At 43.0% G+C, this 21912-nt stretch overlaps 1 protein-coding gene across 1 annotated transcript; it reads left to right on the forward strand.

Moving 5' to 3' along the window:
• Window positions 1–573: 573 nt before the first annotated feature.
• LOC123502954 (disintegrin and metalloproteinase domain-containing protein 10-like) lies at window positions 574–20342 on the forward strand. The gene is made up of 12 exons (XM_045252247.1): window positions 574–690; window positions 945–1128; window positions 2771–3384; window positions 4132–4278; window positions 4759–4951; window positions 5653–6190; window positions 6618–6795; window positions 6910–7131; window positions 8420–8536; window positions 8964–9131; window positions 10895–11237; window positions 15202–20342. Exons 1-12 carry the CDS (start codon window positions 574–576, stop codon window positions 15297–15299), a joined length of 2919 nt encoding a protein of 972 aa, XP_045108182.1. The 3' UTR covers window positions 15300–20342.
• Window positions 20343–21912: the final 1570 nt, after the last annotated feature.

Below are 21912 nucleotides of genomic sequence, written 5' to 3' on the forward strand. Positions count from 1 at the left end.
GCTATCCTCGTAATAGAGAGGCGGTGGCGTAGTGGATAAGGTGGTGAGCGTGGGATTGGGCAGACGTCCACACATAGGTTCAAGTCCCACCACGTACCGCCTTGAAACTATGCCATTTGTCGAGTGGTTTAAAGTTACCTACATGTCACCGTGATACCCAGGTTCTAGGTGGTTACACTAAAGATGCATTTGGGTGGTGATATGGGCCCTAATATGGGAACCACTATAAATTAAATTGCCTGCACCAGTAAGGGGTAGAAGCTGAACAGCACTTCCTATACATACTCTTCAAGTATACCTACTGGTGCTATAATAATGTAAAAAAAATAAATAGATAAATAAATAAAAAAAAAAAAAAAGTGGGTTGATCAACATAAAACAAGTATTATTTTTTTTATTTATTTATTTTTTTTATTTATTCACATCAAATCAATTACGTTATCAATAAGCTACAATATGTTTGAAATCCAGGAGCCATTTTAGAGTAGACAGACTATAGTGAGGGACAAATAGCATGTCTGGGACCCAAAAAATGAGTTGTACAGCAAATAAGCCAACCTAGAACTACATGGCATGAGATCGCTGCCACTCTCCGATGACTGCTTGCCGCCATGCAGGGTGTTGCTGGAGGTGACGATTGAATACTTGTCAGGATTTAATTTGATGACAATTGTGCAGTCTTTTGTTAAGGTGAACACTTTTGTTAGATGTAGGCTGCTTTGTGTGAATGTGTTCCAGCTAGCAGGGCTCCCTCCATACTTCTAGTGGCTACCATTTCCAGCCACAAATGGACAAGTGCGAACCCGCCTTACAACCACAGCCACAGTGACACCCCTAACACTACTGCAGCGACAATAACAGGGAAGTAATAACACCACAGCCACAGTAACAGGAAAGGGGAATGCATGTAACACAACCTTCCATTACAGCATAGCGTATTGTAACAGGGAAGGAGAGTAACACAACGCTTTACTTTACAGCTGACCATATCGTTTGCCTCCCACGGGCGGCTGTTTCGTCTGCGGCTGAGGCACGACACCACCACCATCAGCCCCAGCGTGCAGGTCGAGGTGCCACCCAGCTTGGACAGGCTGGACTTCAAGCACCTTTATGAGGGCACTTTGGAAGGTAAGGTACTGGGGTGGGTACTGGTGGTGAGTGTGGGGTTACTGTGGTTTAGCCCCTTCAATAGTGGGATACAGTTTAACCTTGAGATTTGTGTACCATTAGACCATTTTATTGGCATTAGTAAGGGTCTATGGAGGTCAGAAGATTAATGGCCACAGTCTTCACTAGTTTAATCCCCCATAAGTTTCTGAAGCTGTATAAAATCACCAATAGTAACCAGAATGAATATGGGAACGCATCATGGTACTGTGGGGGTTTAATGTGGAGGGTATGACCGGTGCTTTCCTGTCATTTGGTGAAAGTAAGTGCAAGAAATTGGTTGTTTATGAAGCTGTGATGTTGTTTGTGTGTGTGTGTTGTTATAAGGTAAGGCTATAGAGAGACTGTCTAAACCTAACCTAACTTAATCCCTTAGCCAAAACTTTATCTCTACAGTTAAAGGCTACACCTTATTAAGACACTTTTCTCTCACCAGGAGTGTTTTTAAAGGCCATTGTTTATTAGAGGTGTGAAAGATTAGAGTTTAGGGAGGCTGCCTTATCCCTTGACTAGAGATCTCACCACTACAGTTTTCAAAGGCTACACTTTATTAAGACACTATTCTCTCACCAGGAGTGTTTTTTAAAGGCCATTGTTTATTAGTGGTGTAAAAAGACAAGGCCATAGGGAGGCTGCCTTATCCCTTGACTAAACCCTCATTGCAATTTTCAAAGGCTACAGGTTATTAAGACACTATTTTCTCACCAGGAGTGTTTTTAGAGGCCAGTGCTTAATAGAGGTGTGGAAGACAAGGCCATAGGGAGGCCTTATCCCTTGACTAAACCCTCACTACAATTTTGAAAGGCTATAGATTATTAAGACAGTATTCCATCATCAGGAGTGTTTTTAGAAGCCAGTGGTTATTAGTGGTGTGGAAGATCAGGGTACAAGGAGGCTGTCTTATTCCTCTCGACTGAAAACCTCATCACTACATTTTTCAAAGGCCACGGATTATTAAACACAATACTTTTTCGTGTCCCTTTTTATTCCTTCAGATAACTTCAGTACCATTTATTTTCCCTTCAAATCACCTGAGTACCATTTCTTCCCATTGTGACACACATTCCTTCCATTGACTAACCCTTCTTCCTTCTTCAGATCATTTTATCACCCTTTCTTTTCCCTTCAGATCATCTCAACACCATTTCTTTCTTTTCCCCTTCAGGTCACCTCAATATGCATTCCCCCCCCCTTCAGATCACCTCAATGCTTTTTATCCCCCCTACCTTTCAGATCACCTCAATGCCATTCTCTCTTTTCCCTCCGCATCACCTCAACACCATTTTTTCTCCCTTATTTTCCCTTTAGAGCCTTTGGTCAGGTCAGGTGTAGTTCAGGAAGCTTTGCCTTTATATCAGCACTTCCCTGATGTTGTTTCTATGTTACTGTACTCCTTCCAAAAAGTTCTTCGGCTGACTTTCTCTCTTTTTCCATATTTCGTACACTATTACCTTTTTCTCTTGTATCTTTTAATTTTCAGAAAGCAATTGTCATGTAATATTTTCTCTTATGTATGGCCTCTGTAAAATTATTATCCTTTTCCTTATTTCCTTAACACCTTTCTTTCCCGTTCAGACCCTGTTAACACCTCTCCTATCCGCAGGTGACCCCGGTTCCCGTGTGTGGGGTAGTGTGCGGGAAGGGGTGTTTGAGGGGGTGGTGCACAGTGAGCGCGATGGCACCTACTACGTGGAGCGCGCACGCAAGTACTTCCCCAGCCACAATGCCACACTCAAAGGCTTCCACTCGGTCATCTATCACGACCAGCACGTGGGGGACCCTTACCGGCGGCTGCGGCAGGGACACTCCTCTGGCTGTGGCGTGACGGAGGACGTGGCCGCCTGGATGGATGCCGTGCAGAATTCGGCTGACCCTGAGGAGGAGCGGAGAGAGGAGGAGCGGAGGGAGAGGCAGGCAAAGTGGAGCAGCACAAGCAACCAGCACAAGTACAAAAAGTGGCTTGAGGAACATGAGGAGTACAGGATGATGCAGGAGGAGGATGAGGAGGATCTGGAGGAGCCAGGCCTGTATGATATGCCCCTGGAGGACTACCATCCCCACGGCCAGGGTCACAAGTACAGTGAGGAGGCCAACAGTGCCTGGCCACACCGCCGACGCAAAAGGGCCATTGGTATCGGTGTGGGGGAAGACAACAAAGGCACATGTTCTCTCTCCATCCAGACCGACCCTATGCTGTGGCACCATATTTATTTACAGGTACACCTTAGTCGTCCTCACACAAATGGTTTGGTTGTGTCTAAACTCAATATTTCCACACCTACACTTTATTCACTCTCAGAAAAGGTTATGTATCAAATTTCTCAGTATTTCCACAGGTACACTTTATTTACTCTAAGAAATAGTCTCACTATTTCCTCAGATATTCCTTAGTTATTCTCACGCAAATAGTTATGTTTTGTGTGATCTCTCTATTTCCACAGGTGCACCTTACTTAAGCCCATATTGAGAAATGCCTTCCCCTCTCACTAAGACAATTTTCAAAGGCCACAGAGACAACTAGCTGGATTTTTCTAGACAGTTTCTCCTTTTAATAAACCAGAAATCTTGCCAACCTATCACCAGAACCATAATGACACTCCTAAAAACATGAGTATCTTCAACTGGAGCCTTTGGAAAGCAGTGATAGTGAGAGAGCAAGCTGTTTTAGAATATGCACCTTATTCTCAGAGAAACAGTTATGTTGTATCTAATCTCTCACTATTTACACAGGTGCACCTAAATTATTCTCAGACAAATGGTTATGTTTTGTGTAATCTAACAATTTTCTGGTCTTCTTCAGCCTTCATTGGTCTCAAAAGTACTGTATCTGTGTGTTCTAACCTTGAAAAAGTGGCTTGTCAAATTTTTACATCCAGGTTCTCAGTTCTCACTATCTTTCAAGTAATGTCCCTTTGTCTCCACTGTGACTCCACTTCCTCGTCTCAACCCTTGTCTCTTCTGCAGGAGGATGAGAATGCAGAGAAGACCCGAGACGAGATCACGGCTATGATTTCACAGCACATCAAGGCTCTCAACCACATCTATGCTAATGTCAACTTCATCGGAAAGTACAAACACAGGAACATTAGATTTGAAGTCCAAAGAATCAAGGTGAGGTAGTGGTGGTGGTGGTGGTGGGGAGGGATACATGCTACTGGGAGTAGTATGGGTAATTTTTTAGGTTTTCAAGAGTGTTTCTCCTGTTAATAATGTAGAAGTCTTGTCACTCTGCCTCTAGAACTATAAAAACACCTTAAAAAAAACTTATGTAAATTTAAATAAAGCTTTTTGAAGTAGTAGAGGTGAAGCACAGAATTGTTTGAGAAGTGTTTTAGAATATGATCTTAACTTTCACTTGCCACAGAGATGATTAGCCGGGTTTTCAAGAATGTTTCTCCATTTAATAATGCAGAAATCTTGTCACTCTGCCTATAGAACCATAAAAACACCCTAAAAAAACTTGTGTAAATTTAAATAAAGCGGAGGTGAAGCATAGAAGTGTTTAAGAATACGACCTTAACTTTCCCTTCTTAACTTAATCTAACACACAAACACACACACTAACACACTAACGCTCGCTTTTCCTTCCAGATTGATGACGACACTCCCTGCAAATCGTCTCAGGGTGAAGGCAACAAGTTCTGCAAACCCAATGTTGACGTCAGTAACTTCCTCAACTTACACTCGCAGAAGAAGCACGACGACTTCTGCCTCGCTTATGTCTTCACCTTTAGGGACTTCACCGGTGGCACGCTGGGTCTGGCCTGGGTGGCGTCTCCCTCAGGTGGGTCCTCTGAATGTGCTGGTGGTGGTGGTGGGATTGAGTCAGTATGTAGTTTGTGAGGATGAGAAGAGGAAGAGTAGATAGTGGAACAGGAGGAAAACAAAGGAGGAGGAATGGTGGTGGTGGTGGTGGTGGTGGGATTGAGTTTGTGAGGATGACAGGAGGAGGAAGAGTAGATAGTGGAACAGGAAGAAAACAAAGGTGGTGGTGGTGGTGGTGATAGTGGGAAAGGAAGAGGAAGATAAGGAAATAGTTTAATAAGAAGAGGAAAACTAAGGAGGTGGACTAATAGACTAGGACATACATAGTGAGATGAGAAGGAAAGGATAAGGACAAGGATAAATGTAAGTTTCTTCATTCATTTTTTTCTACTTTTTTTGTTCTTGGTTAGTGTCCTTCTTACACAAAAAAATTCATTAATTCATTTTTCTTGTGTTTATTCATGTATTGGTGTCAGTTCTTTTCTTTACTCTTTATTGGTTTGGCTAGTTTCATGAAAAAATTTTCTTCATTCATTTGTTTCTCTCCTTCATTGATTTGTTTGTGTTAATCCTGTTCTTTTACTCCTTTTATTGCTCTTGGCTTGTGTCCTGTAAAGAAAAGAAAAACAAGATCATTCATTCATTTATAAAAAAAAAGAAAAAATTCCTTCATTAATAAAAAAAGTAATTAAGACCTTAATTTATTTATCTTTCCGTCAGGGGCGTCTGGCGGGATCTGTGAGAAGTACAAGACCTACACGGAGAATCTTGGAGGCTTCCGGCACTCTGAGAAACGCTCCCTCAACACCGGCATCATCACCTTCCTTAACTACAACTCCAGGGTGCCTCCGAAGGTCTCACAGCTCACCCTGGCACACGAGATTGGCCACAACTTTGGCTCTCCTCACGACTTCCCTGACTCCTGCAAGCCGGGCGGTCTGCAGGGGAACTACATCATGTTCTCCTCAGCCACTAGCGGAGATCGGCTCAACAACGACAAGTTCTCCCCGTGTTCTATGCGTAACATCTCGCTGGTGCTCGACGCAATCTCTGAGAAGCGGCGAACAAATTGCTTCACGGAGAATAATGGTGCGTTCTGCGGCAACAAGATCGTGGAGGAAGGCGAGGAGTGTGACTGTGGCTACGACATTCAGGAGTGCCAGGAAAAGTGTTGCTACCCTCTCAAAATCCCCGACACCTTGCGGCACGCCAACTCCTCCGCCAAGGCATGCATGAGGCGCAAGAATGCCGTATGCAGGTGTGTGTGTGTGTGTGTGTGTGTGGTGGCTTGGTGTGTCTGTTTATTATTTTTCCCGTTTGATGTCAGTCTGTCTGTCTGTCTGTATGTATGTATGTATCTATCTTTAAACCCACAAACAGTCATAGAAAACCCAGCAACAAATACATTGATTGTAACACAACACAACACATTCCCTAGAGGACTTATAACTGAGACAAGGGACTAAACACACTGGAAATTAACATGGAGCAATTTATTACACAATCTCCATTTAGCCCCCTTGAACACCCATCCCCTTGAATACCTTTATTTAGCCCCCATCAACACCCAACCCCTTGAACACCTCCAATTAGTCCCCTTCAACACCTCTGCTCAGCCTCTTTCAACACCCATCAGTCCTCTTGAATATTTGAACACCCCAGTAGCCCCTCCCTTCCTTCCACAGTCCCAGTGAGGGGCCCTGCTGCAACCGGAACACTTGTACATTTGTGAGCAAGGAGGCCCAGCAGGTGTGTCACATGTATACCGAGTGTGAGGAGTCGGCGTTCTGCGAGGGCAACAACGCCAGCTGCCCCGAACCAGTGCACAAGGAGGACAACAGAGTGTGTAATGAAGGGACCAAGGTGAGGCTGTTTGAGTGTTTGTCTCCATTCCTTGAGCCACACATCAAGCTTCCAGACAGTTTTTTCAGTGCCTGCTGTTGAGTAAGAGCATTAAATGGAGGTGTTCTCCGGCAGGTGTGTATGAATGGGAAGTGCAGTGGCTCCATCTGTCTGGCCAAGGGCATGAAGGAGTGTTTCCTGACATCAGACATAGTGCACGACAAGAAGAAGCTGTGTGAGATCGCCTGTCAGGTGGGAAATGACAGCTCCACCTGTAAGTCCACCTCGGAGCTCAAAGACATCTTTGGCGGCTCTCCTGTGTTTATGCTGCCCGGTGCTCCGTGTAACAACTTCCAGGTCGGTGGTGCTTGCTCGTTGCTTGTCCTTGTACCTAAAAGTATATTCATCTCTAGAGAATTCAGAGTAAACTTGTATTTAAGTCCTGTCCAGACAAGCGGGTGTATCTGTCGGGCAGCATGCTTAGTGGGAAAACTTCTGCAGGGAATGCCTTGTGAATGTTGTTCACACGACAGTTGATGAATTGGCAGGCATGCTTGACGTTGCCAGTAGCGTGTGGAGTGCGATACAATAAGCATGGCACCTACTATTACTAAGAAGAAAATACTGTGTTGCCTGATAATTGTTTTGTGTCTAAACTAAAAGAAAAAATATGGTGCAAAGATTGGCTCAAGAAATGTTAGTTGAGGTCACACAACAATACTTCATGAACTACAAAATGATCATTAAATAGATTTCAAAAATAATATGAGAATGATTGCAAACACTTTTTATATCTTATTCATAAAGTGGAGCCATACTTAATGGAAAAGACAAACATGAGAAACAGCATAACAGCAGAAGCTCGTTTGGAAATCTGCAAATTTTAGCAAAGGGATATTATGTATTCGGCTTTGCAGTACAGTACACATATATATATTCAATTTTGTTGTTAATGTCATCTGTTGCAACGGCAGTTCTCTCATCTCTGCAGCATTGGCCTTCAGTGCTGTTTTGCGTTGGTTTCTATTCTTATAAGAGTTCAGTTTGACATTCCATATAAACATTGATTCTGAGGAAAAAGTTAACTCAACGTGTTCGTCAATGCTTGAGGCTAATAAATTGTAGGTGGCTCAGTAGAGTTCTGTGGATTGGACATGGTGAGATGTGAACCATGTTAGTGATGTGGAATGTGGGAGAGATGCCAGCCGTGGGTTCATTGTATCAATTTTGTACGTCTAGCAGGGTTTGCCCATCAAATGTGCTCATTAGCGGGAATGCCCACCAATCAGGCCCGCTTGTCTGGATAGGCCTTTAGAATTTGTTATAGTGCATTTTCCTTATGATTTTTTGTTTCTAGTTTTTATTCTCGGCTCTTTCCAGTACTTCACACTTTTTTCTTTATATTTCCTTAGCAGTTTTCATTTACTTTGTGGCCGGTGTTACTTGGAATTCTTTTATATTTATATCAACTCTTTTATTGGATGTATTGAACAGCATCCTTCCTGTCCTTTATGGCAGGGCTACTGTGATGTCTTCCAAAAGTGCCACATTTCCCTTATGAATTTTCTTTATTTTTTTACCCTCAACTCTTTTGGTGGATGTATTGAACAGTTAACAGCAAGCATCCTTCCTCTCCTTTTTGCAGGGCTACTGTGATGTCTTCCAAAAGTGCCGGGCTGTAGATGCTGAGGGTCCATTGGCACGCCTCAAAAACCTGCTGTTTAACCAGGACACCCTCAACAGTGTGGCTGAGTGGATCACAGTGAGTGTGTGCTGTGTGGTGTGGTGTTGTGAGGCAAGACTTAGGCATAGCTTGTGTGGTTCATTGTCATCTTTATACAGGGACTCATCAGAATTGGTTACTTTTTTCCTTCTCCTCTTCCTCCTCCTCTCCCTTCTATTTTTCTTCCTTATTCCACATTAAATAGTGTAATTAAATACAAATATCTATGAACCAACAAATCTAATAATGGATGATCTTCCTTTATATTCCTAAATGCTCCTCTCCCTCTCTCAGGTTTGATGGTAAAAGAGAGAGAGAGAGAGAGAGAGAGAGAGAGAGAGAGAGAGAGAGAGAGAGAGAGAGAGAGAGAGAGAGAGTTCTAGCATTCAGAGGAGACATATTTCTTACTTATCCCTACAATAGTTTTAGTTAGATTCAGAAAGTCTAAGGTAGATCTTCATTACAGCAATATTGGTATGGGGTGATGCTGCTTGGTGTGGGCTTTGTGGTGTTCATGGGCGTGTTCATCAAGTGCTGCGCTGTCCACACTCCCTCCAGCAACCCACGCAAGCCACCAGCACGCTCCATCACCGAGACTCTGCGCAGGCCGGTCAACACACTGAGAAGAGTAAAGGTAAGGGCTTGTCTTGTGAATGAAAGGAGAGAGAGTGAGAGTGAGTGAGTGCTTTGATGAGTGTGATTAAGTCCTGTTGTCTTGTTTTGTAGTGAAGGAAAGTAGTAGTGAAAGAAAGGAGATATATTGAGTGAGTGAGTGATTGAGTCCTGTTGTCTTGTTTTGAAAGAATGGGAAGAGATTGATTGATTTAGTGAGTGAATGAGTGAGTCCTATTGCTGCAGTAGAGGTCAGTGTTGCCTTGGAAGGACAGGATTGATAAGAATGTAAGAAAATGAGGGAAGCTGCAAGAGGCTGTCAGAACTACACGTGACGTTCCCTGTACGAGCAAAGTTACTTAACCCGTAAACTGCGCCAAACATCTTAAGATGACAGGTTTTCTGAGCTGCATTTCAAAAGTTCCCGCACAGCCACCGTAAAATCCAATGAACATCATGTGGCAACATCATCCCTCTTTCGCTCCATATAGGCATTATTATCTCAGTCAGCCTTAGGCAGTCATGGAAGGCGGTAATTCATCATCATCTTGCGATGCTGTCCAGCCTCCTGGCTCCCACATTCATGGCCATGGGGGAGGCAGAAGATGTCGTAAAAAGAAGGAGATAGTAAAAAGAAAGCTTGCACTAGGCTCTGATGATGTAGATTATTTACAGCAATCAACTTCTGGTGCTGTGAGAAAGCCCAAGAGATGCCGTAAACACCCTCCTGCCTCTTAAGGTCACGAGCGCGCTGCCGCTCCCTTGCTGCCCGGCAAAGCGCATAATATGCCATTGACACCATCAAATTTTTTACCATTGATTGAAGATTCTGAGGAATCACTCATCACTTTCTGATGATCCACATTGGCAGAAAGAACAGGAAAACGACAGTGGAGGTATAGGAGAAGAATCAACAGATGAGCTGATTGAGGGAGAGATGTCAGCTGATCAGGCACTTCCCAAAGAACTTCAGCCAGCCATCACTGCCACACAATGGTTTTTTTTTTTAATTTTTTGTTTAACTTTTCAGTGCTCTATTTGTCTCCTTTGAGTTTCATAAGATCAAAGATAGTTTTCAAGCAAGTTGATTTTTTGCCATTTTTTGCACACCCTGCAGCTGTCCTGAAATCATAATTGCGCAGTTCAAGGGTTAAATCCATCGATCATCACCATCCGTAAATGTATCTAATCTTCTTTCAAAGCTCCCTATTGACTCAGCACTAACAACATGATTACTGAGTCCATTCCATCCATCAACCACTCTGTTAGAGAACCAATTCCTTCCCATTTCTTTCCTAAACCTAAATTTCTCAAGTTTATTTCTGGATCTATCTTGGCTACTGATCTTAACAACTTTGCTTATGTCCCCTTTGTTATAACCCCTGTACCACTTCAAGATTTCTGTCAGGTCCTCTCATTCCTCCTCATCTTCCTCTGCTGCTTTTTTTTCCCCTCATCCTTTTCTTCTCCTTTCCTATTATTTATTTTATCTCCTCCTTTTCTCTTTTTCTTGATATTTTCTGTTTTTGTTTCTTCTCCTTTGCTATTATATATTTTATCTCTTCTCTTTTTCTTGATATGTTCTGTTTTTGTTTATCTCCTTCTTTTCGTTTTCTTTCATCGTCCTGGTCTTCCTCCTCTTCTAAGGAATGCGATTGAGGATTGGTAAATTTTGTAGTGATGTATGTACTGTGTGCCCTTGGCTTGTGGTGAAGAAACTGATATGAGAGAGAGAGAGAGAGAGAGAGAGAGAGAGAGATATTAACTATGAACTACCCTCCACAGAGACACAGACAGGGCCCAGGTCCCGGCGGTCAGGGTGGTGGTGGTGGGGCGGGGCCGAGCCACCATCACCACCACCACCACCATCACCACCACAACCCACAGCCACAGCAGCCGGGGCCCTCCAGGCAGAGCAGGGGCGGGGAACGGGAACCAGACCGCTCTAAAGCAAACAAGCGGGGCAGTCGGGCATACAGCGACGACCCACCCCCGCCCTACCCAGGCAACCCCAGGCACTCCGTCAGCCCCGCTAACCCTGGAGCGGCGGCCCTCCCAGCGGGGCGCCCCACGGGTCCCACCAGACATGGGTATGGAGAGGGGCGGGGTCACTACAACAGGCCAAAAGGTGAGTGCCTGGGTGCCAGAGTGCCACCTGCCAGCACAGTGGTGGGCAGTGGGGCAGCCAGTGAGACAGCAGCAGTGGTGGCTGGAGTGTTCAGTGCCTGGATGCTGCCAGTGTGTGGTGGATTGCTGAGAGAGAAAGAGAGAGATGGGGGGAGCTCTCTTCTCTTCTCTTCTCTTCTCTTCTCTTCTCTTCTCTTCTCTTCTCTCTCTCTCTCTCTCTCTCTCTCTCTCTCTCTCTCTCTCTCTCTCTCTCTCTCTCTCTCTCTCTCTCTCTCTCTCAACCAACATAAACACTCTCTCCATGCCACACACTTCACCAACATAAACTCACACTACAGTCCACCCCACACACTTCACATACCAGCATATCACAGGTTCACTCTTTACTCAGTCTAATAATTATCAACATTCCAAGCTCTCGTCTCACTGGCTGCCTTGCATTTACCTGCCACTTCCAGACAATGATCTTCAAGCTTCGTTTTTTGTGATTAATGCTGTGACTGTTCCTACTTCTGCTATACAAGTTATGTTACACAGACCATTTACAACTCATGCATATTGTGATTCAGTAGTTGCCATAAGTATACATTCCGCACCATGCTAGACAGTCAGAAGGTGTATATTGCTCACTATTTGTCTTAACCCCTTCAGTGCTGTGATGTGTTTCCATATTCATTCTGCTTACTATCTCCCACTCAGTGAAAGAAATGAAACCTGCCTCCCACTCAGAAAAAAGTAAATAAATCTACCTCCCACTCAAAAAATAATTAAAACTGCCTCCCACTGCAATAGAAAGAAAAAACAGCTCCTTCACCCTACATCCTTAACCCCTTCAGTGCCAAGATGCATTTCCACATTCATTCTACTTACTATTTGGTGATTTTATACAGCTTCAGAAACTTATGTCAGAAATTAAAATAGTGAAGACTGGCCATTAACCTTTTGACCTCCATAGATCCTTCCTAATGTCAATAAAATCGTCTAATCTTACCCATACTCACGGTAAAAATGCCTCCCAGTACTGAAGGGGTTAATGCTCTCTACTAATCAGCTCTTAACTCTCACAATATCCACCAATGAAACTTTTTTACACATTTATACTTGTCCTGCACATTCATTAGTCGAGTAGCATGCAGACATTATTTTTTTTTCATGAGGCAAGCCAGGGCATCTAACAGTCCTTGTATCCACTGGTGGTGAGTAACTGTTCATTCCTTGCTCCTTACTGTCACGGTGGAAGGGAGAGGTTAGCAAAGTCAGAACGCAGTATGTTATGAATGTGTGAGAGTGTGTGAATGTGTGTGAGTGTGGTTCTAGCATGTGTGAGAGAGATGATAAGACTACAAGTATACAAAAACACATCAAAACACTCAAAAAATACATGTAACTCAAAAAAAGAGTAAACAACACACTCTAGATACTTAAAAACATGAGTACTAAACTCTTAAACTCTTTATCATATTTGCCATGTGTATGTTTGACTACTAGTGGACTGAATGTAATGAATGTATAAAAGCAATGCAAGTGTTGAAGAACGTACAAAGGTGATTAAAGTTACTGATGGATGTAGGTGTTCTTTCAAAGGATTTCTGTACACTTTATGACCTCTTTGTCCATGGATAGTGAAATCAGTCTTATACTGGAGATGCATGGAAGATAGAAAAAATGTCCAGTTTAGCAAAGAAACTTGAATAAACTCCTTGAAAATGAGAGCAAAGCATTTTTAAAGTAGCTCAGGAGTGGAGGAAGAAAGCCAAGATAGGTTAGAAAAATGCCCAGTTTAGCACAAACTTGAATAACCTCTGAAAATAACGAGAGCCAGGCATTTCAAAGTTTTCAAAGTTGAACATGAGTGAAGGGAGAAAGGCAAGGTAGGTATGCCACACCATGCTTATGTAAACACTGCACTACATGTTCTGCCAAGATAGACACACAGACACACACACACAAATGACTCACCTTGACACCCACTCTGCCTCTCTGCAGCGTTACTGAACCCTCAAACCTTCCAGATGTGTTCTTGACCCACCACGGACCTCGCTGGTGTGAATATTAATCTTGTAACCTCCATCCAGTGTGTAAGTTTACCTGTAGTGATTAGAGAGGCACCTTCATGTCACCACTGGGTTATAGACTAGTGCATTGGTGATTACTGGTGTGTAGGCCTTCCCCACGTCACCACAAGAGTAAGGTTGATGTGTTTATGTGCTGCTAAAACTCATATTGGTGTAGTGAAGGTAATAATATGTGTTCTAATGTGTTTGTCTTATAGCAAAGCACGGCTGAAATACTGAACTAATGCAGCTCTCTTAAGGAAAGCTCTCATCATCTTAGTGAAGTTTGTCAGCTGCTGGTTCAAGATTTGCTGAACTAAAACTAATGACATTCGCACACAAACTCTCGGCTCCTATGGTTTAATTCCCATATCCATTCACTGTGTTATGTGTCTCAGTACATGTTTTGGTCTAGTCACAGCTGTTCGCAGTGTTGCCTTTGTGTCTTGATTGTCTATTAGTCACTGGGCACTTTACTCATCTCACTGGCTACTTTATGTCACATCACCTGCATCATTCACTTCATGGCAGCCTTTATTTACAAGCCTGGTAACTGATCTATGCCAAGTAAAGCTGTAGCAGAAGAAACAAAATAGTAATAATAAAGTGCAAAGGATACTGATAGAAAAAACACCTGATAGAATGTTAGTTGAAGCAAAGCATCTGGGAAAGCATTATATATTTAAGCTTGATAACTAAATCATGTCAACTCAGGCTGTCTGGTGAGAAAATAACCATAAAGTGAATGATGCAAAGGTCACTGATAGAAAAAAAACATCACCTGATAGAATGTTAATTAAAGCAAAGCACATGGGGAAGCATTTAAGATGTGCTGTGCTGTGCTGTGCTGTGCTGTGCTGTTGGGTGCTTCTCAGACACACTAGAACCACACACAGACACACTGATGGCACAGGTAACGGGTGACTAACAAACAGCCTTAGAGATAACCTAGTGAGAAACTATTAGTTAAAGAAACAGCACTGGCCCAAATCACTCACCTCTCACCTGCTCTCTGTTCTAACACCTTACAGGCGGGAGACGACACGAGAACTCAGCAGTATAGTGTCAGGTACGTGTGTGTTCGTCGGCACCTCACCTCCCTGGGTTGTCTGTCTGTGCATGCTGGGGACTCTCTCTTCTGCCTCTTGCATTGAGTTCTTTTAGGTTCTTCCCCATTGTTGCCAGTTCATTCCTGTGATAGAATTTTGGTGTTAGTTTTTGTCTGTCCTTTGTGTTTTTTAAGATAGTTGATACATTGAGATTTTAGTTTTTTTTATGCTTTTTTTAGTGACTTTCATTTTCCCAAGTTGTTCTGTTTCTGTATAAAAATTGATGTATTGATTTTCTCTTTGAAATGTGCCATGACTACAATATTTTCATTTTTATTTTTATTTATTTATTTATTATTATTATTATTTTTTTTTTTTTTTTGCCAGTTTTGTTAGTTTTGAGTTTTCTGTGCTGTTTTGTTCTTGTATCCTTCACTTGAGACAAATCAGATATGAATGTATGTATTAGTTCATGTGTAGTAATAATAGCATTAGATTCTGTGATAGAGGAGGTGAGTAGAGGTCCCTTACTTTGTATCATCAAAATATGATTAAGTTTTGTGATGTGTGTCTTTGTTGCCTTTCCTTTGCCTGCCAAGCTCATCTCTGCTGTTCATCACCCCTCTGTCTGTCTCACTCTCCTTGTACCTCGTGTAAAGCAATTAATCAGTCAACATATTGATTCATGACATTTATATCCATTAACATCATTGCAGTAATCTGAAGTAGTAATATCATTCTACAAATAAAAGATGAAATGTAATCAAGGTACAAATGAAAGACAAAAGCAATAATTAGTTTGACCAATAGATACAAGATTCACTCAAGTTTCAACACTAACACATGTTGTGCCTCCTTGCAGCCAGTGCCCCACCTCTGGAGTTGATTTGTGATAGTAATGTTGTAAGTGGCCATCCTGTGGGGCGCACTCGACTGCCACTCACCAAACGCAACCACTAACCAGCCAACCCGCCTCCCTGCCCACCCTGCCGCCAGCCGGGGCCACCAGCCGGCCTGCCAGCACTCCACACTGTCCTCCCCGTACAATCCTGGAGCAATCAAAGACGCTGCAGGCCACACCAGCCGCCACTGGGACACCGGCAGGTCGCAGGAAGGCATGGCTGCCCTGACTTGACTCGACTCTTGACACTGGAACGAAGCGGAATGAAGTCGGCAGTCAGTCAGTCAGATTCCGAACAAAATGGAACAGAGAATTTTAATAGGCGGACATTGTTTTGATCCTGACCGTCAGCGGTGGAAGGAGGAGCCATGAGTGTGTCAGGCCTTAGTGAGAAGTTATTAATGGTTAAGAGTCTATGTTGAAATGTTGAGTGGAGGAATGTTACTGTGACGAGGCCTCTACAGAAGGGCAGTGCAGTGAGTGAACTTTTGTTGTCTAGTGTCGATGGTGAGCTGCAGGCGAGGTCTGCTTTAAGGAGTGGCGCCAGATACACGCCTCCCTGCGACCAGAAACCATGCAAGAATAAGGTGCTTCTAAACCTTTATTTTTTGTTTGTATTTGTAATGGAAACCATGGGACAAAAGGAGCACAAAAGCCTCCAGTGAATGCAAGCCACAGCACCAGTTCGTGAAGGCAAAGCGTGTGCAGCACAGTTGGCCCAAGACAGCCCCTGGACCACACACTCCCCTCCCTACCACCCCTTGTAGCAAACACATTGTACAGCTTCCCGAACCGGCAGCGTCCGGAGGGTGACGGTGACCGGGGGATGGCCCAGACACCCGCCAGTTTATATCCGTTACAGCCACCATTTAATTTGAACCTTTTTTTAGGAGCTGTTCACAGTCAAGTTCAATTTTTTACTACATAATTCCCTCTAGACAACCGCATTTACCGCAGATGGCTTTAGCATAAGATTTTGATGTGTGCGTGTTCTTGGCGGAGGTCAGCACGTGTGGGGGAACGCAGGCACGTGTCAGGCGGCCAAGACACGGTTTGTGAAGTGGTGACAAATCTAACCTTGTGACCTGTGGAGTGTGTGGCAGTGGTATGCTACTCCTTGCACAGCTACTACTGGTGTGCCTGTGTGTGTGTGTGTGTGTGTGTGTGTGTGTGTGTGTGTGTGTGTGTGTGTGTGTGTGTGTGTGTGTGTCTGTCTGTCTGTCTGTCTGTCTGTCTGTCTGTGTGCACCTGTGTGTTCATCATTCAGTCAGTCAGGATAAATAGTACCATTTTATATTCCCACACAGATGGTTGTATGGAACTAACAGCCAAGGCTTTTTATCACTCAGGTTAGAGATGACGTGTTTGTATGATTTCCCACCAAACCTTTACCTAACCCCAGCTTTGTCCCCTACCCCCTCACTATTCCTCACTATCCCCTTACCATCCCTTATTAATCCCAGCCACCACCTTCACTGTCTTCCCCTAACACATCTGCCCCATCCCTGTCTCCTCCAAAGAATGCATCTACTCATTTTTACATCAAAGCACTATCTACACTTCCTCCATCTCTCCTTGTTTACCTCCAATCAACACATCATATCCAGGTACCACTTCTCATTCCTCTAAGGTAAACTTCTCCCTGTCCTTCCTTATCTTTACCTTCTGCAGTTATTACCTCTCAGTCTTTATCTCCCCTTAACCATGTCTACCTACTCCACTCTATCTCCCTTATCATGTCTACCTACTCCACTCTTTTCTTCATATTCCATCAAGCCATCTTATCTCCCTATCTGCAACCAGTACTCTTAATCTAATATGTCTGTCTATCCTTACCTACCCTTAAAGCACTCATATACTCAACACATCCTATTCTCTTACATTCCATCGACCCATCAATCTTGTCTCCCTATTTGCAACCATTACCTTCAATCCAATGTGTCTCCCCATCCTTACTTCCCTGTACCATTATGTCTACTTGCTCCCATTGTACTCATGTACTAGTCAACACACCCTTTCCTTCACATCATCAACCCATCAAATTTTCCTCACATCTCGTCAACCATCCATCTCATCTCCCTATCTGCAACTAGTACTCTCAATCTAATGTATCTACTCATCCTTACTTCCCCATTATGTCTACCTACCCTTAATGGACTCATACCCTCAACCCTTTCCTTCACATCCCATCAATCCATCACCCAAACGACTATACAAAAGACAAGTGAACATAGTGAATACATCCATCACTAATTCAAGGACAGACTGAGGCTCATTAACTGGCCTGTCCTTGTGTCATCCTGAGAGAACCTTGAGATTAATATTTCTACATGATAGCTACTGTCACATACCACTACCACCACCACCACCACCACTTCTGCAGTCACGCCTACCAAAGCTCCCCCTCCCTGTTTCCCCCAAGGCAGCCGTCACTAGCCATCTTTTGTGGTGAAGAATTTACAACCACTGGTGAGCGCAGATGTGGGCCTCAGTTTTTTTGTGGGTGAGTGAGTATATGTGTGTATGTGTGTGTGTGCGTGTGTGAGAGTGTAGTTGGTGTCAAAATTAAGGTGACATACTCTTTTCTACAGTGTCCAGTATCTCATTCAGTCTGATTTGCTTATAATCTTACAAAACTTCACAATTCATAGATTTTTTTGGCTGATCTGATAACATGGAATTAAAAAAAAACACTACAAACATTGCTAGTGCGTTTGAGGTTACTCGACTTTTGACTCTGACTATATATATGTGTGTGTGTGTGCATGTAGTGTGAGAGGGCAACAAAGACCACAAAAGACATACCTAAGCCTTGCCGTGCTCCACCAGTGCCAGAAAGGAAGCATCCTGGCCTCTACACACTGAGGTAGACAGTGGCAGGGAGCTTCCTGGACGCCGGGGCCCTGCGCTCACCAGCCAGCCAGCCACCTGAAGTGTGTTGAAAGTGTACATGTGTAAGACAAATGGAAGCAACATTTTTTTACAATATTCCACTAACTTGTGTTGTTAAGAAGCGATGCACTCATGTTACCGTGGCCCTGTGTCATGCATTACTCTGTGGGCCGCCCTCGTCCTTCTCCCCCGTCCTCCTCCTCTTCCCTCGTCACCGTTGCCACTATCCTCTACATCAGTGGTGACGACGCCATCGCTTCTTGTCTGTTTCTTTGAGATTCTCCAAACTCGTAAGGCATTCCAAAGATGACCCAACTCTGTAGCGTGTTTGCCGTTCCTCCCATTTAGTGTTTTATTTATATTCCACCAGCATTTAGTTCCTCTGTATCTAGAATGTACCTATTACTAATGTATGTTCTTGTACTTTTTTATATTTTTTACTTGTACATTTGTTTTGATTCCTCTGTAACTGATTATAGGCAAGTCTGTGAATGTTAGGAGCCTCAGACTGCCTGGCCCGGTGCCCCCCCCTCAGCCATATCACACCCTGGGGCGCTGAACACTTGGCTTGGGTCACAGTCGGGGCTCTTAAGGTTCCTGAGTGTCCTGCCAGTCCTCCCTACTCTGACTGCTTCTTGTTGTGTGGCCAGCAGGGGGAGTGATTTCAATAACGTTTCCTCAATTGAGTGAAGAGGTTTGTTATGTCTTGTCTCGTTTTGTCCTGTTTTGTTTTTATTATTTTTTTTTCGTCTTGTTCCTTCACTCTTTTCATTGTGTGGGGCTTGTGAATGAATCTCTTATATAACTTGATTAATTTTATACAATAACTTGATTCATTTTATACATTCTTATCTCATCTTTCTCATCCTCCTTGGTCTCCTCCTCCTCCTCTGTATCCTTATCCTTATCCTTATCCTCTTCCTCCATTTCTTGTGTAACTTGATTCATTTTATACATTCTGATCTCATTATCATCATCCTCCTTGGTCTCCTCTTCCTCTTCCTCCTCCAGAACACCCAAGTGGCCTTTACAAGCAAAATTCATGAAACGGTACCACAGGCCAGTTGTCCATGTGTGTAGTGAAAAAAAAAATGGTCAAATGCCTTTCTTTTTTCCATGCCTTTTTACTATGCCTTTTTTCAGCCTTTTTAGCCTTTGTGTGGCTTAAGACTTTACCGAAGGCTATTCTAATAAGACTTATCAATTTGTGGTGTATTTTCTTAGTTTTTTTTCTTGTTTTAATTCTTTTATACTCATCCAAGACTATTTTTTAGCCTTTTTTGATGGAAATGTGTTTTTTTTTTATGCTCAGTGCTTTATCATTTGTACCGTTTTAATTTTTGAAAAGTTTGAAAATAAATAACTTCGTCACATTTTTTTCTTTTAATCTTGTCATTCTTCACCTGTCCAAATGATTATTACATTCTTCACCTGTCAGTAATTAAATCTCATCTCTTTTTTTCTATTCCATTTATTTCATTCTTCTGTCTAGACAATTCTTACAGTCTTCACCTGTCAGTAACTAAATCTCACAGCTCGTATTTTCTATTTTGATGACAGGAATTATATTTTTTGTTGTTCTGTAGCAGTGTGTTTGTCTTGACGGTAACTAAATCATGCCACTCTTCGGCCATTTATATTTCAAAGACAGTCTACCTTGAATCATTCTTTCATTCATTAAGTTTCACCATCACTCGTCTCAGTAACTAAATCGCCATCCTGTCTTAACGTTAACTAAATCACGTCATTCTTTGCCCTTTTATATTTCGATGACATTCCTTATATTTAGTCATTCTTTTGTGGTTTATTAAGTCTCACCACTATTCATCTTGGTGACTAAATACTCTACCCACCTCAATAATATTTACTCACCATACAGTTCTGATTACTCCATGACTTAATGCACCACAGAATTTATAGGGTATTACAGGAGCCACAAACCTGTACTCACCCTCCCCTACCCTTATACCCTGGAGGAGAACGCTCACCCCCATCACTCATCCCTCACCCTCTCCCGTCACCCAGCGCCTGCAGTGTATGCTTGATGCGCCGGCCATGTAGTAGGTTAACACGTTTCCCTATGATATGTAGTTTGATCATTGTTACAGTCATTACACTCTTGGTATGAACATGAGTGTCATCCTTTCTTTGAACTCAGTGTTTTATGATCACTCCATATGTTTAATAAATAAATGATGTGTGCTTTTTAATGAAGGTTTGCTTGTCTCTTTATATCCTTCCAAGGGGGCATTTGATATTGTGTTTGTCTCTGTATTCTTAGCCCTTTGACTCTAAACCTCTTCAGTATTGGGATGTATTTTTACCTTGAGTTTTGGCTTCTTCGTATTCTTAGCTTTTTGACTCTAACCCCTTCAGTATTGGAACATATTTTTACCTTGAATTTTAGTGAAATTTAAGACTATTTTGTTTGCATTAGGAAGGGTCTATGGAGGGCAGATTAATGGCCAGACTCTTCACTCTTTTAATACCCCTCCCCAACATGAGTTTCTGAAGCTGTATATAATCAGCAAATAGTAGGCAACCAGACTGAATGTAGAAACATGTTCTGGTACTGAAGGGGTTAATGGTATACTGTACATAGCCATTTTATTTTCAGTAATCTTTAAATTTTTGCTCATTTATTAAACTACAAATTCATAAAAATATATATATCAGGTGTTCAAATCTTTATAATGACGGTAACTAAATTACAGCATGTCATTATTCTTTGCCTTTTCATATTTGGATGGCTGTCCTTTTTCTAATGTCATTCCTCAGCAGTTTAATAAGTTTCTATTGCTGTAAAGTCTACACACACACTGGGTGACCAGCAGACGATCGTGGTGAATTACACACACACACACACACACACACACTCATTCGTGGTAATACTACCGCCATCATTTTGTGTGTGATACAGCCCTCTCTTTCTTTCTTTTCCTTTTCCTCTGTAACCTAACATAGCAACACGTCTCACAACACTTGCTTTGCTGGTCACAACAGTCTGCCACAAGATTGGAGCAGCTGCCTTCACACTCATTGATGCCCTGAATAAATAAAGACAGGTGAAGACATGACACACACACACACACACACACACACACACACCAAACCACCTGTATAACGTAAAAAAGAGCCACACACACACACACACACACACACACACACACACACACACCACGTGTATAACGTAAATAAGAGCCACACACACACACACACACACACAACCACGTGTATAACGTAAATACACACACATACACACACACACACACACACACACACACCTGTATAACGTAAGAAAGAAAGGAAAACACACACACACACACACACACACACACACACACACACAGCGTGGTCCTCCTGTCTCACCGCCACTCAACGACAGCAGCACGAGAATGTACAAAAAAGGGCATGCAGGATCATCCTCGGCCCTGCTTACACTAACTACGACCACGCCCTGACCACTCTGAACCTTCCCAGACTGTCTAACAAACACCGAGAAGCCCTGGTAAAACTGGGCAGAAGCTTGTGACGTCACTCGAGACTTCGCCACCTTCTCCCCCCCTGCCACCCCTCGCCCTGTCCACACCACACGTCACAATAACGTCCTCATGCCCACGAGGGCCACTAGAACTGACCGCTATAAAAACAGCGCCACACCCACCATGGTACGAGCCATAAATCACTAGGATAGAATACTAGACATACTGTAAGCCCCCCCCCCACTATGTATATTTTCAGTATGTATGTACTGCAACTCCTAATAAACCGTATATTATT

Source organism: Portunus trituberculatus, chromosome 13 (genome assembly GCF_017591435.1).
Source record: "Portunus trituberculatus isolate SZX2019 chromosome 13, ASM1759143v1, whole genome shotgun sequence".
Classification (NCBI taxonomy): domain Eukaryota; kingdom Metazoa; phylum Arthropoda; class Malacostraca; order Decapoda; family Portunidae; genus Portunus; species Portunus trituberculatus.

Bases quoted from the DNA above. Each gene is read 5' to 3' on its own strand.
- LOC123502954 (XM_045252247.1), top strand. From the start codon at position 574: ATGAGATCGCTGCCACTCTCCGATGACTGCTTGCCGCCATGCAGGGTG. The intron at 7,132-8,419 runs GTCGGTGGTGCT...TCCTTTTTGCAG, and splicing joins CTCCGTGTAACAACTTCCAG to GGCTACTGTGATGTCTTCCA. The intron at 8,537-8,963 runs GTGAGTGTGTGC...TCTTCATTACAG, and splicing joins GTGTGGCTGAGTGGATCACA to CAATATTGGTATGGGGTGAT.